Source organism: Saccoglossus kowalevskii, chromosome 14 (assembly GCF_978046115.1).
Source record: "Saccoglossus kowalevskii chromosome 14, keSacKowa6.1, whole genome shotgun sequence".
Taxonomy (NCBI): Eukaryota; Metazoa; Hemichordata; class Enteropneusta; family Harrimaniidae; genus Saccoglossus; species Saccoglossus kowalevskii.
In genome coordinates, this window is record NC_140654.1 from 30,414,122 (window position 1) to 30,429,241 (window position 15,120).

Here is a 15,120-nt window from a genome sequence, read left to right on the forward strand (position 1 = left end):
TATCTGTGCAGTAACTTTGTTGGGGTAATAAAAGTACTCATATTCCCAATGAGGATTCACAGTCGTGAATGGTGAGTGTCACAAGGCGGAGTCAAGTGTGGCTACCAAACAAGACTTCCCTTGTGTTGTGGATTCTTTTCCCCACTGCTACTTTTTAGCATTAATTGTGACTTGTATATTTGTATACAACCAACAAGCAATAACTGGTGACCCTGGTGTAGTCAGTGTGAACACACAACAGACGCAATCATATACTAGCAATTAACAGTTTATTAAGTATAACGGGAACAGATTAAGGGTCAATATTAATTAAGTCACAAGGCCCAAATCCCAGTAGGAATACAAGTCGACTAGAACCCTGTGCATGCTAACCAATTCTCAACGAGTTAGAGATCGTACAGTAACATGAAGCTTACATCCAAGTGTAAACAATGTACGAGTTAATCGTTTAAACCGACTTCGTTCCAATCATTAAATATTGCAAAATTTCCAGCATCTAACCAACCTAATTGGGCAAAACACGTCAATAGAATGACGGCAAAGTAGTACAAAATTACAGCAGTTATATAACAATTTGATGAACTAAATAAATGAAGTGCACTCAAAAATATACACAACGATAAGCTCAAAATATGTATGAAATATGTAACCCTAGCGTAGTGTTACTGACCAGTATCATACGACGAATGTCAATGTCTTGTAAGCAGAACTTGCAGTTGAACGTGATTAATTAATTAAACATGTTCGACGAAGTCCTATGGTCGTTTCAACCACGTGTTGATGTTATCTATGCCAAGACGACCTGCTGGCTTCCTCAGGGATACACAGACAGTAAGTTATGTTTGATGTGTTGTCTCAATCTTTGCCGCTTTGCAGCCAGCAATGGTTAAAGTCAGTTCACCATAATGTCAGTTCTACGGGAAGTCCGTTGAGACTTGTAACTTCTCTGCATTAGTTGTGTACGAGCTTCAGCAACGATGTCCAACGTGGTTACACCAGATGGAATAGCCCCCAGCATGCGATGAAGGCATAGTTTTATAGGTGTTCAGGTGCACATACCGGTACTCTGTATTCAAATTTCCCGACAAAACGATCTGTTCTCTGGATCATACCATTCCAACAAGGGGTGTATGACCCATCATTTAAATAGACACTTGAATTACACAAGTATAATGTGTATCTAGGCATCCGTACAGCATGTAGTCACCTCTTGACAGTGAGCACAATTTTACCCACCATTTTCAACAAAAAATTCTGAACTGAAATGGTCATCTGACCACAGTTTAGAACAAGGATTCTTAACTGAAATGGTGAACAACTTTGAACAACGTTTGAGTCGCCATATTTTGGTTCACTGTGTACCCGATTGAGTTGTGTGCTAGCTACATGTATATCTATCTACACCACAGTAATCTTATGAAAACAGTGACACACTCCTCAAAACAATACCAGGAGATCTGCTATCTCATACTTTTTTTGTTCATACTTAAATTTTTCAGATACGTCTGACTGCTGGTGCCACCTTAAATGTAGATGATTTATTAGATAACGAAGTGTCTGCATTACAAAAAAATACTACAGATGAAGATATTGAACAACATCCCAGAATTCAAGAAATGAATGAGAAACTATGGCAAATAAAACATCCAGGTAATTTTGTCTTTTATGTCTTCAATGTGGTTTAACTGTGCACCCTTAGATTGTTTCCATGGTTACCAAGATGTCATGTTCTGCTTCTTTGTCAATAAAGCATATATATTTCCCATATTTTTTTAACATGTCATGGTAAAAGGACAATGGGGAACCCAATCATCCTTTTTTCTCTCTCTTTGTAAGATAAGTTACTAAAGTATGTCAGTCCTCAGGGAGGGAAGGAGTGGCACTCAAATTGGAGCTCAACATTTTTAAACCTTGTATACCCCTGAGATTCATCAGTGGGTTCACCAAAAAGATTCACAAAGGAAATTAAGATATACTCTGTAGAGATTGAAATATAACCCCTTTTTTTACATTTAAATTATCTTTTTAGAAAAGCACCAGATATTTTTCCTGCTCAAAAATGCAGTGTAAATATTTTCATATTTTATAAAATTATCACTAAATTATCACATCATTGTTTTGCACCATTCAGATATTGTATTTACTTTTTGATTAAAAGGTTCATCAATATTTCATGTTGAGTGAAGCAGACTGTATAAAATCATTTGTACATGGTGCCAAAAATCAAAGGGTTATTAATCCTAAACACCATGTGCATACTTTTTTTTTTAGACAAGATTTTTTGTGTTGCAGCATACATACCAAGTTCAAATTCAAGTAACCTTCTCTAAAAATAACTATAGGTGGCGCTTCAAGCTGCTATGATCAGATAAGATACTCGTAGGTCCACATACGCGACACTACGAGGGCGCCATGCCATTATTATAGATGTATATTTTTTGACTCCCGTGTGCGAAACACAAAAGGGAGTCTTTGCAGTTACTATGTATGTATGTATGTAATAATAATCATCTTTATTGTTATCGTATCCTCTATGGGACTTTGATTGAAGAATACAATAAAGGTATGGCAATGAAAAAAAAATTAAATGAAAGTAAATCTATGTACTTAGCAATTTGAGGAGCTAATATTTTACTACCATTGTTTAGTATTGCAACTATTTTTTCTTTGTCAGGAAGTTTTGGAGGTAGCATCAAATTTTTGAGAAGCTCATTTCTTTCTTTTTTATAGAGACCGCATTTAAGAAGGAAGTGCTCTTCATTTTCTATTTCGTTTAATTGACAAAACTGACATTTTCTTTTTGAAATGTCAATGTTTTTATGTCTTCCAGTTTCTATTCCTAACACATGAGCACTAATTCTTAGTTTGGTCATGGATGACCTGTGGAAGGGATTTTACACAGTTTCTAAATATTTTTCAAAAGTGAATTTTGTTTTTAGATGTCTGTATGTGCGGAGTTTATTCTGATGTTTTGTTCCCTTATTATCATCATACATTGAAACTAAACAGTATGTTTGAAAGTTGGCTGCAAGCTTTTCAGAGACTGATTTAGGCAGCTTTTCATCCTTGTAATGGTTTTCTTCCCAAATGTGACTCATGTTTAACGTAACCAGTTGGTTTTCATGGCGGCACCTTTTACAACTGTAATTTGTTTTCCCTCATGCATGTCGTCTTTTATTTTCAATGTATTTAGCAATATATCGATGTAATGACAGCACCAAGGCTCGCTGCCTTTTTCTTTCCGGTCTCCTCGTGTTTCGAGCCGACCGTGCAGTGGTTATATTCAGAATTTACCAGCATAGAACCCGCATCCGAGATACTTTGTTGTGGCTACGTGCGGGTTTCGGGGTTTTTGCGTGAAAGCGTGTTTTTTTCACTGGAGTTCTGAGGCCTGAGATTTTCTTTCAGAGCCATCAAAATCGCTGACACTGACCACGTCACAGCAAGGTCGCGCGTCCAGTAAACAAATCGGTTAAAGTGAGTTGCGTGTTTTGCATGAGTGGAAAGTCCTCACACTCGGCTACCGGTACTTAATGTATCGGGACGTCGAGTAAGAGGCCCGACGGCGGAGGTACCAATATTTTTCTCGGTCTCCCCCGCTGATAGGAGGGCATTCTCACAGTCTGTTTTTTCAGGCGGTGTTTTACCCGATTTTACCGGCTGCAGCGAGGCTGTGCCCCTGAAGGCTTTCCTCCTATGGGGCCCGTTGCGGGTCTCTTTGTGGACCCTTCCTTGCACGGCGCGGAGTTTGCCTCCGAGTTGAGGGCTTTGGTCGAAGGACTGTTGGGGCAATTGCATCCCTGGCAGGCCGGGTAGATCAGACGCAGTCTGAGCGAGCTGTCTCCACTGTGTCCCCTTGGTGGGCAAGCAGGAAGAGACACGAAAGCATGTTTGCATTCAAACACGTCTCTTCCAGGGAACCCCCATTCCCAGGCATGGCTCTCCCACTATTTTGGGGGGTGGCCGAGGCTCAGGCTAATTGCACCGGTCTTTCTCTGGATTCTCGGGCACTGAATGCCAACGGGGTGCTGGCAGCCAAGTCTCCAATCTCGGGGCAGGGCTTTCAGGGCAGGGCACTCGTTGACCCCCCCTACTTTCAGCCAGCTAGGGTTCGTCACGCGGTAACGGTACAACGGTAGCGAATTTTTCCTTGTGTCCGGTCCCCACTGTGGGTTTTGGACTCCTTTCTTACCGACCCACGGGCGTCCCCAGAGGGAACCGACCCTGTCATGAGACGCACAGTCGAACACGCTCCCTCTCACATATTTAAAGTGAAAAGAGATGCAGTTCGCTCGCGTCGGATACAGCCGGTACTCCGGGCGGTCCCTCAGAGTCTTCCATCTGTATGACTCGCTTTTGGGGTGAGGCGGAGTATCATCGATCCCAGTGATACGATGTATATACCCCCACCCTTGATCCTAAAGTGACCACCTAAGCTTGCTTCAACGCTTATGGGATCACGGGCATCGGGATCCAAAGCAACCCCGTCGGCAAGTCTCTCCCTGTCCGCCTGAGTGCGGAGTGTGGTGGAGAGCACGCAAATGGTGTTGATGGGCGGCGTTGGTCACCCGCGGAAGATGTAATGCTTAAGGCCCCGGGTGGGGATAACATTAGGCAACACTTCCCACTGGACCAAATGCTACCCTGTCGGTGTGGTTTCGGGATCAGACCCCATAGCGTGGGATGAGACCAAAACGCCCCCAACCGGATTCCAAGGCTCCTTCCCCAGACCACGAATTTGGCAAACCGGGCAAAGGGGGATAGCCGCGTTCCATGGGTGTCTTGCCAATTGAAGACGACCCATCCAGCCCTGAGGGCAGAGTTGCTTGAGCACATTATTATGCGTGACCAGCACTCTGGAGACCTTGGAGGCAGAACGCACCAGCCTCCTAGACCAGGCGACATTTGTACTGGTGGGCCACCGCACGTGTACATGAGACACCCCTTAGTGTCGCCTGGCTCTCTTGGCCAGGGCCACTACCGTGCTACGAGACGCGGCCTTAGACACACGTGTTTTTGCCGACAAGCTGAGCTGGGGTACGTCCCCTCCTCAGTGACGCAGACTGGACATCCTCCACCCTCTTTGTTCAGGGAATGGTGGGTACAGTCTCGGAGCTTCAGAGTGCAATGAACCAGAAGGTTCAGATTGAATCCGCTAGCCAGTTGGTCTTGCTATGGGCAAACTGAGGGCACCCCAAGCACAGAAAACACAATGCCCTAGGGCGTCGTCCGCTAGCCGGAGTCAGCCAGGAGGCAAGCGCTTATACCCTTCCATGGGAGGGGTGGGTAGTGGCGCACCCCCAGGGAGGTAAGAGCCAGGTGGTGGCTCCTCACCCTCCCTGGGCAGACGTCTACCCGGCAGCAGGGGAGGCATGTTTGATGCTCACCTCTGCAACGGGGGGGGGGGGGGGCACGTGTTTGGTGAATGGCCAGGTCACAAATTAGTGACTACATCAGGCCTTGGGGAACTCGCCTCGTGGGGGAAGGGAGTACCCCCCCCCCCTCGCAACTGCCGAACACATGGCCACATATCCCTGTCGTACACAGATTGCGCCGGTGTAGTCCGGTTTGGAGACGGTGGATGACCGATCCCTGGACCTTTCCAGGTGGTGACATCCGTTTACGAGATACTGCTGAATTTCCCCCCTTCAGTGTCCCCCCTGTTGGGCACTGCCAGGGGACTCTCGCAAGGTGGAAGCAATCAGACAGGAAGTAGCAGTTTGCTGGGGAAAGATGCCATACACAGGGTACATCAGCCGGAACTAAGGCCAGGCTTCTACCCAAATGTGTTCGTAGTACCAAATCTACAAGTGGCAGGCGTCCAGTTTTGGACCTCGGCAGACTGAATCAGTACGTGCTCCTCGATCGGTTCCACATGGAGACACCATTCAGGGTTCTTCTCTCCATCCACCGTTTTGACTGGCTAGCCCCGCTAGACTTAAGCGAGGCCTACCTGCACGTACCGATGCACCCAGCGAGTTGCCATCTCCTTCGAATTGCCCAGCTGGGCCAAGTATTCGAATTTCGGGTGCCCCCCGTTTGGGTTAGGCACAGCGCCCTACGTGTTCACCAGAGTGATGAAACAGGTAGTGCTGCTGCTTCACCAGATGTCGGTACACCTCAATCCGTACCCAGACTTCCGGTTACCAACAACCCGGGCAAGGGGTAATAGCCAAACACGTCAGGCTAACACGGGATTTACTTCACCAGTTGGGCTCATTAGTAAATCGACAAGTCCCACCTCGACCCAACGTGCAGTTGGTGTCCCTGGGCATGGAGTTTTGACACAGAGGTAAGCTTGGCTTAGCTATTTCAAGCGTATTGCTTAGCGCTAAGCAGCCTAGCCGAATGCCTAGTCAGCGTTCCCTCTGTGTCCCTCCGTGAACTAATACGGATCATCGAAATGATGACCTCGGTTCGAAGGGTCGTTCCCCAGGCCGCACTACGCAGCCGCCCGGTATAACGCTTGTTATAACGCCGAGCTCTCCTATGGGAACTAGATAGGCGGGTTTCGATCTCGGACCAAGTGAAGGAAGCCCTGCCCTGGTGGTCGGCACTGGCCAACCTCGGACAGGGGAGCCCCTTGGGCCTTCTCACCGCAGGTATGACTCTGGTAACAGATACCTCCCCCTAGGGTTGGGGAGCGCATCTATTGGGCCAACAAGCCCAAGGATATGGCCCCCGCATTAGTTTCGGGACTACCATATCAACCGACTCGAACTGAGAGCAGTGTACTTGGCACTACCACGCTTTCTACCCGTAGTTCGAGACCACAGAGTCCTGCTCCGCACAGGCAACGCAGCGGTGGTCTCCTTCAAGAAGGAGGAGGGACGCATTCCCCATCGTTGTCAGTCCTAGCGGAGCAAAATCCTCCTTTGGTGCCTGGAATACAATGTGGAGCTAACCGCACACCACCTTCCAGGGGTGAGGAACAGTCTGGCGACGCCCTTTCAGGGCGGCTCCGTCTCCAGAACACGGAGTGGCTGATACCCCAGTGGGTAGCCTCCAGGCTGTTTCGGCCGTGGGACGGTCCAAGGTTGGACCGTTTTGCCGCACCCCGGAACGCCAAGCTCCCGACGTACGTAACACTCCTGCTGACTCCAGGAGCCTGGGCCAGGGTTGCTTTGCTAGCCCCGTGGACCCACTTAGTTGTGTACGCCTTTCCTCCCTTCCCGCTAGTTCACCGGGCACCAGAGAAAACTTCGACAGGTGCACACCCGCATATTATCATGGGTTGCACCCAATTGGCCAAGCAAGGCCTAGTTTCCACTTCTGTTGGAAATGCTAGTCGAAGCGCCAGCAGTGCTTCCGGACTTACCGGACCTGCTGTCCCAACCAGACGGCACACTACCAACGAGCCCAGCAGGTATCACTTACATGCATAGTGGCTCTCAGTAGACCCGCACATACGAACGCCTTATCTAAGCGGGCTGCCAACGTCCTGGCCAGGGCAAACAGGGATTCCACCTACACGGCCTACATTTCTAGGCTGCAAGCATACACTGATTGGTGTAGCGGAAGGGAGATTGATCCATACCATCCCTCTATTGGCCAGGTAGCAGGCTCCTTCGTCCACCTGTTTGACGGAGTGGGTTTGTCCTACGCAGCGAGCGTTGGCTACAGGTCGGTCTTGTCCCCCACCACGTACGGGAACAAGACTAGCCGATTGTCCTATTATTAGGAGACTATTTACTGCTTTCCAGACGCCAAGACCCCATACAAGGGAGCCGCCCAACTGGGATTCGTCGGCTGTGTTGTCTGCTCTAAGCAGACCGCCCTTTGAGCCTCTCCAATCAGCACCACTAAAATTTTTGATGTGGAAATTCTGAGGGCAGGCTTCTGGAGAATGCAGAACCTCTTCATCAACTACTACCTAGGAGACACCCAATCTATTGAGCAGGGTCTCTTCAGGTTAGGCCTCGCCGTAGCGGGTCAGGTCTTGTTTGCTGACCCAGCCCGAACGACTGCAGGGGCCTCTGCGCATAGGCGATAAGTCAGTCTCGGCATTTTTGCGGGCAGATTGTCTGTTCCACTAATACTTCCTGGAAGCTCCCAGGTTTCGCTTCGGTCGACCTACGCCCTCATGCGAACTGTTTCGGTCCTACTTCAAGCTTATCACCCCCCGAATTCAGCTTGGGTCTAGCTTTCTCGGGCACACCGAACCCTGTCACCACAGCAGCATTGGCTTCTTGCTTCGGGGACAGCACAGGCAAGGTAAGACACCACCCTTCTTGGGTCTTAACTTAGGTTTTTGGGTGTGTTTTTCATCCCGGACTGGGGAAAAGTCTTTCATCATTCTCCTTTTTTTTCTGTTTGCTCGGAAAAACCCGCCACCTATCAGTGTCTGACTCTGCCTACAGTTCAAAATAGTCATGTTGACTGACCGGAGTCTATGGTGGGTAATTGAACGTAGTGAATTTAGGCGAGGGTTCTCCGAACCCGCCTATTCACATAGTTCATACCCACCATAGACTCCGGGTCCCCTCCAACCTCCCCACTCTTTCCGTCGCGTTGGTCTAAGTCCTTGAGGCAAAGAGAAAGGAACCAGAGTGATGGACTACCTGTGGCGCTGCCAGATGGCCTCGGTCACGTGGGTTCGTGACGTAAGGGGTAAAAGAATCTTGAGGTCATGGGGCTTCCCCTGACCTGGATTCTATCTCTCTGTCACCGGCAGAATCGCTGATTAATGCCTACAGTTCAAAATAGTCGTTTTGACTGATCGGAGTCTATGGTGGGTATGAACTATGTGAATAGGCGGGTTCGGAGAACCCTCGCCTAATTCAAAATAGCAAATTGGCGACCATTTTTGTGCTAAAATATCATCAAAAATTGAGAATTCTGGCATTTATGGATGGTTTTTGTTCAAATTTGGTATATACATTAGACATTATGGGTTCCTGATTCACATCATTTTATTTTCCAAATCGGATTCAAAATGGCTGACTAGTGGCCATTTTGTTTTAATGATTGGGCTTCTAGAGCCATGTCTCTGACATGCTTTGACTGATTATGTTCAAATTTTATATTTTTATTATACATCATGCTATAGATATAAAGATGTATTCAAAATGGCTGATTTTGTTTTAATTAATGCTGGTCCAGAGCAATATCTCTCAATATAGAGAAGTACTCGTTTGACGATCAGATACAAGATGTCAATTATTTTAATGTTGAAAAATCATCATAATCATATTCCTGACATGTTTATATTCGAGCTACATGTATATTACTATAAACAAAACTATTCATCTTGAATTTGATAACTAACGGGGACTGTGCCATGCATGGTTTGATTTTTATTTATTTATTTATTTATTTATTTGTTGCTGCCTTTTTACATCAGGGCTCACTAATAATAATTAGAAGCTGCAATAAATTTACTGTAAAAAACAAAGAAATACTATATAAATGGAGAAAGAAACATATACAATTTAAAACTTAAAGAAAATACAAAAAATGAATCTTTTAAACTCTTAAGATAAACTAAATACAAAAAATGAATCTTTTAAACCCTTAAGATAAACTAAATACAAAAAATGAATCTTTTAAACCCTTAAGATAAACTAAATACAAAAAATGAATCTTTTAAACCCTTAAGATAAACTAAATACAGAAAATGAATCTTTTAAACCCTTAAGATAAACTAAATACAGAAAATGAATCTTTTAAACCCTTAAGATAAACTAAATACAGAAAATGAATCTTTTAAACCCTTAAGATAAACTAAATACAGAAAATGAATCTTTTAAACCCTTAAGATAAACTAAATACAGAAAATGAATCTTTTAAACCCTTAAGATAAACTAAATACAGAAAATGAATCTTTTAAACCCTTAAGATAAACTAAATACAGAAAATGAATCTTTTAAACCCTTAAGATAAACTAAATACAGAAAATGAATCTTTTAAACCCTTAAGATAAACTAAATACAGAAAATGAATCTTTTAAACCCTTAAGATAAACTAAATACAGAAAATGAAACTTTTAAACCCTTAAGATAAACTAAATACAGAAAATGAATCTTTTAAACCCTTAAGATAAACTAAATACAGAAAATGAATCTTTTAAACCCTTAAGATAAACTAAATACAGAAAATGAATCTTTTAAACCCTTAAGATAAACTAAATACAGAAAATGAATCTTTTAAACCCTTAAGATAAACTAAATACAGAAAATGAATCTTTTAAACCCTTAAGATAAACTAAATACAGAAAATGAATCTTTTAAACCCTTAAGATAAACTAAATACAGAAAATGAATCTTTTAAACCCTTAAGATAAACTAAATACAGAAAATGAATCTTTTAAACCCTTAAGATAAACTAAATACAAAAAATGAATCTTTTAAACCCTTAAGATAAACTAAATACAGAAAATGAATCTTTTAAACCCTTAAGATAAACTAAATACAGAAAATGAATCTTTTAAACCCTTAAGATAAACTAAATACAAAAAATGAATCTTTTAAACCCTTAAGATAAACTAAATACAAAAAATGAATCTTTTAAACCCTTAAGATAAACTAAATACAAAAAATGAATCTTTTAAACCCTTAAGATAAACTAAATACAGAAAATGAATCTTTTAAACCCTTAAGATAAACTAAATACAGAAAATGAATCTTTTAAACCCTTAAGATAAACTAAATACAGAAAATGAATCTTTTAAACCCTTAAGATAAACTAAATACAGAAAATGAATCTTTTAAACCCTTAAGATAAACTAAATACAAAAAATGAATCTTTTAAACCCTTAAGATAAACTAAATACAGAAAATGAATCTTTTAAACCCTTAAGATAAACTAAATACAGAAAATGAATCTTTTAAACCCTTAAGATAAACTAAATACAAAAAATGAATCTTTTAAACCCTTAAGATAAACTAAATACAGAAAATGAATCTTTTAAACCCTTAAGATAAACTAAATACAGAAAATGAATCTTTTAAACCCTTAAGATAAACTAAATACAGAAAATGAATCTTTTAAACCCTTAAGATAAACTAAATACAAAAAATGAATCTTTTAAACCCTTAAGATAAACTAAATACAAAAAATGAATCTTTTAAACCCTTAAGATAAACTAAATACAGAAAATGAATCTTTTAAACCCTTAAGATAAACTAAATACAGAAAATGAATCTTTTAAACCCTTAAGATAAACTAAATACAGAAAATGAATCTTTTAAACCCTTAAGATAAACTAAATACAAAAAATGAATCTTTTAAACCCTTAAGATAAACTAAATACAGAAAATGAATCTTTTAAACCCTTAAGATAAACTAAATACAGAAAATGAATCTTTTAAACCCTTAAGATAAACTAAATACAGAAAATGAATCTTTTAAACCCTTAAGATAAACTAAATACAAAAAATGAATCTTTTAAACCCTTAAGATAAACTAAATACAGAAAATGAATCTTTTAAACCCTTAAGATAAACTAAATACAAAAAATGAATCTTTTAAACCCTTAAGATAAACTAAATACAGAAAATGAATCTTTTAAACCCTTAAGATAAACTAAATACAAAAAATGAATCTTTTAAACCCTTAAGATAAACTAAATACAGAAAATGAATCTTTTAAACCCTTAAGATAAACTAAATACAGAAAATGAATCTTTTAAACCCTTAAGATAAACTAAATACAGAAAATGAATCTTTTAAACCCTTAAGATAAACTAAATACAAAAAATGAATCTTTTAAACCCTTAAGATAAACTAAATACAGAAAATGAAACTTTTAAACCCTTAAGATAAACTAAATACAGAAAATGAATCTTTTAAACCCTTAAGATAAACTAAATACAGAAAATGAATCTTTTAAACCCTTAAGATAAACTAAATACAAAAAATGAATCTTTTAAACCCTTAAGATAAACTAAATACAAAAAATGAATCTTTTAAACCCTTAAGATAAACTAAATACAGAAAATGAATCTTTTAAACCCTTAAGATAAACTAAATACAGAAAATGAATCTTTTAAACCCTTAAGATAAACTAAATACAAAAAATGAATCTTTTAAACCCTTAAGATAAACTAAATACAGAAAATGAATCTTTTAAACCCTTAAGATAAACTAAATACAGAAAATGAATCTTTTAAACCCTTAAGATAAACTAAATACAGAAAATGAATCTTTTAAACCCTTAAGATAAACTAAATACAAAAAATGAATCTTTTAAACCCTTAAGATAAACTAAATACAGAAAATGAATCTTTTAAACCCTTAAGATAAACTAAATACAGAAAATGAATCTTTTAAACCCTTAAGATAAACTAAATACAGAAAATGAATCTTTTAAACCCTTAAGATAAACTAAATACAGAAAATGAATCTTTTAAACTCTTAAGATAAACTAAATACAGAAAATGAATCTTTTAAACCCTTAAGATAAACTAAATACAGAAAATGAATCTAATCCACATAATCTTTTCTATAATCCATGACATCAATAAGAAATCTTTTCATAACTCTTCATCAATTTCTTCACATACTTTATTTTAGCTGGAATTAATTTTCGCTGAAATTACTTTTTGTGTGTTTTGTGTAGAATTTATTTTCACTGATTTTTGATAAGTTGAATGTAAAATATAGGAAAAAAAGATATATTCAATGGATTTTATTTTCGTTAAATCATCCCTTAAGCGAAAATAGCAAAAATTTCACAGTATCTCATACTTGTAATGTTGTCAATCGTTGGTACAGGCGAAACCATGCCCACACAAATGACAAGTGGTGCTGCTGCTGAAGACGAAGATGAAGACTTGTTGATGTCTCAAGCTGAAATTGCTACAAAATGTCCAATCACACAACAAGAAATGGTTGATCCTGTTAGAAATAAAATATGCAAGCACAGTTATGAGCGAAGTGCCATAGTACAACACATAGCTGGTGGCAGAGGAAGAAGAAAGTATGTCTGTCTTTGTACTCTAGGGGGCGCTGTAACATTCATGCCAGTCATGCAATGTTTCATAATTTGTTCGAGTCTTGAGTGGGTTTTTGGTTAGGGTAAACCCATTTATAACTAGCCCATTTGTAATTCTATGATCTGACATTGATGCTGGTCATGAGGGTGATTAGAAACATGCATCCATTATCTTTGTGAGCAGTTCCTTAGCAACCAGGTTGATATTTATAGCAAGCACATAGAAAATAATAGTTTTGTGCAATGTTAATTTACAAAGGATTATTTGTTCTATAGCAACCATAACCATGGTAGTAGAATTTCTTTGATACATTCTCTGTAGCTGATCTTGTGAATTTTGATCAAATATGTTTTTGCCCTTTCATCACAATCTCTTATTTGATAAGAATACAAGTCACTTTCAATATATCCCAAATGTATGCAGAGGCTCCAGCCAGTTTTAAAATACCACAATGTGTATATATCCTATATCTACATTTGACTCCTTATGATAGAAATCAGGTTCTTCTGACTGAATTTATCTATCAATTGATGCATGCCTAACTAGAGATCTCTCTGTAACACAATTTCTGATTGGTTGATATGGTGTTATGGTGATATGGTGCAACTGTATGTTAAAAATTACTTAAGGGGTCTGTCAACCTACCCATGATTGTATTGAGAGGTCGTTGATTGCAATGACAACAGAGCCATTTTAATCACCACTTACATATGCATGTTGTAACATGTGGTTATGTAATGATAGTTGTCTTTGTGTTCTCTTTGCAGGTGTCCATTCGTTGGCTGCGGCAATACGAAACCCATTGTGAAGAATGATCTAGAAGACAATGTAGCACTTAAACATACTATAGAAAGAAAAAACAGACAGGCTACACATAAAAAGTAAAAATATTGTTTGAGACTTGAAGGAGGCAACTGTGGAAAGATTATCTTCCTACAAAGGAAATCGAGAAGAACATTTCACATGCTTCTTTTAGAAACCACCTTATAGTATTACTTTTACTTTTAGACATAAAGTGCTGACAGTACTGTGATTCTTTTAGCCATGTCACAATTATGATATAATGCCAATATTTCGTATTATTGTCCAGCTGCAAAAGCCAGTTTACAATATTTGATTCATCTGATCTGATTTATAGGACAAATCTGCTTCTGATTAATCTGGTGGCAAAATAGGTGTTTACTTGGTCTGATTTTATGAAATTAAACATGTCTAATATTCAAAAAATCTGATTGACATCAGATTTTGCAATTTACATGATATGATTTAACTGAACATATTTATTTGATTGTTAACCATCCTTAAGATAGACTGGTAGTAGGTAATAGTCCTTGGTATATCAATAGAGCCAACCAATATATCCACCTTGTACACATGCTTACCTTTTTGAAACTGTTTTCAGTTAATTTACGTTACAAAATTGTTTTCACCATTTGCTGGAATATCTATCAAAATCTCTAATTCTGTTTTTATGTAATAATCAACACAAAGATTTTGTGCATATGAGAGTTAAAGCGAGAGGGTCGTCACCTGTGCATGTGCGGTAATTGAGTCCCAAGTGACAATAACACGCGCTGAAAACGCAAAGGTTCATGGGTTGACGCTTGTTTGTAAACAATGACACACTAGCCATCTGACGCATGCGCAGGTGACTACTCCCCCCCACCCCACTTTAAGTGACTGACCATCCAGAATAGATGTCATGTAAGTTTTTTTCAGTTTCAAATTGGTATTAGAGAAATGCCGAAAGCATACAAGTGGAGTTGGATTAGTAACCTTGAAAGAAAAAAAGGTGCTTAAAAAGGTGTCATTTCGATCAATGAACTTGTTGTGCTATAAATTGCTAAACTAAACAGATCTTAAGAGTTATCTTTCCTTTTGTAATCTTTGCTGAAAACGAACATAAAACCCAAGTTATAATATTATTTGAAGACCCCCCCCCCAAGAAACATGTTTATTCTATTCTGTTTTGCAGCCACAGTAATAGTAAAAATTACACAAACAAAATAAAAACTGTTATCTCGTTTATTTACTTAAAACTACAAAGTATAACTTGTGTTTTGACCATGACATTATTAAGCCTTTATAATCAATAATTTTAGTATTGGTCAACTGGAAGTGGAGTGTTTTTTCACTGTCAAGCTGTTTACCAATTATATGCAATAAATGACATTTTAACAACTGTT

General features: G+C 39.6%; 1 protein-coding gene across 1 annotated transcript in view; it reads left to right on the forward strand.

Moving 5' to 3' along the window:
- Positions 1 to 15,120, forward strand: part of LOC102803530 (E3 SUMO-protein ligase NSE2-like) — a 44,653-nt gene extending 29,533 nt beyond the window's left edge. Inside the window, exons 4-6 of the mRNA XM_006815222.3 lie at positions 1,500 to 1,650; positions 12,714 to 12,918; positions 13,702 to 15,120. Of these exons, the coding sequence (XP_006815285.1) occupies positions 1,500 to 1,650; positions 12,714 to 12,918; positions 13,702 to 13,819 (474 nt within the window). The 3' untranslated portion in view covers positions 13,820 to 15,120. The remainder of the gene's footprint in view (positions 1 to 1,499; positions 1,651 to 12,713; positions 12,919 to 13,701) is intronic.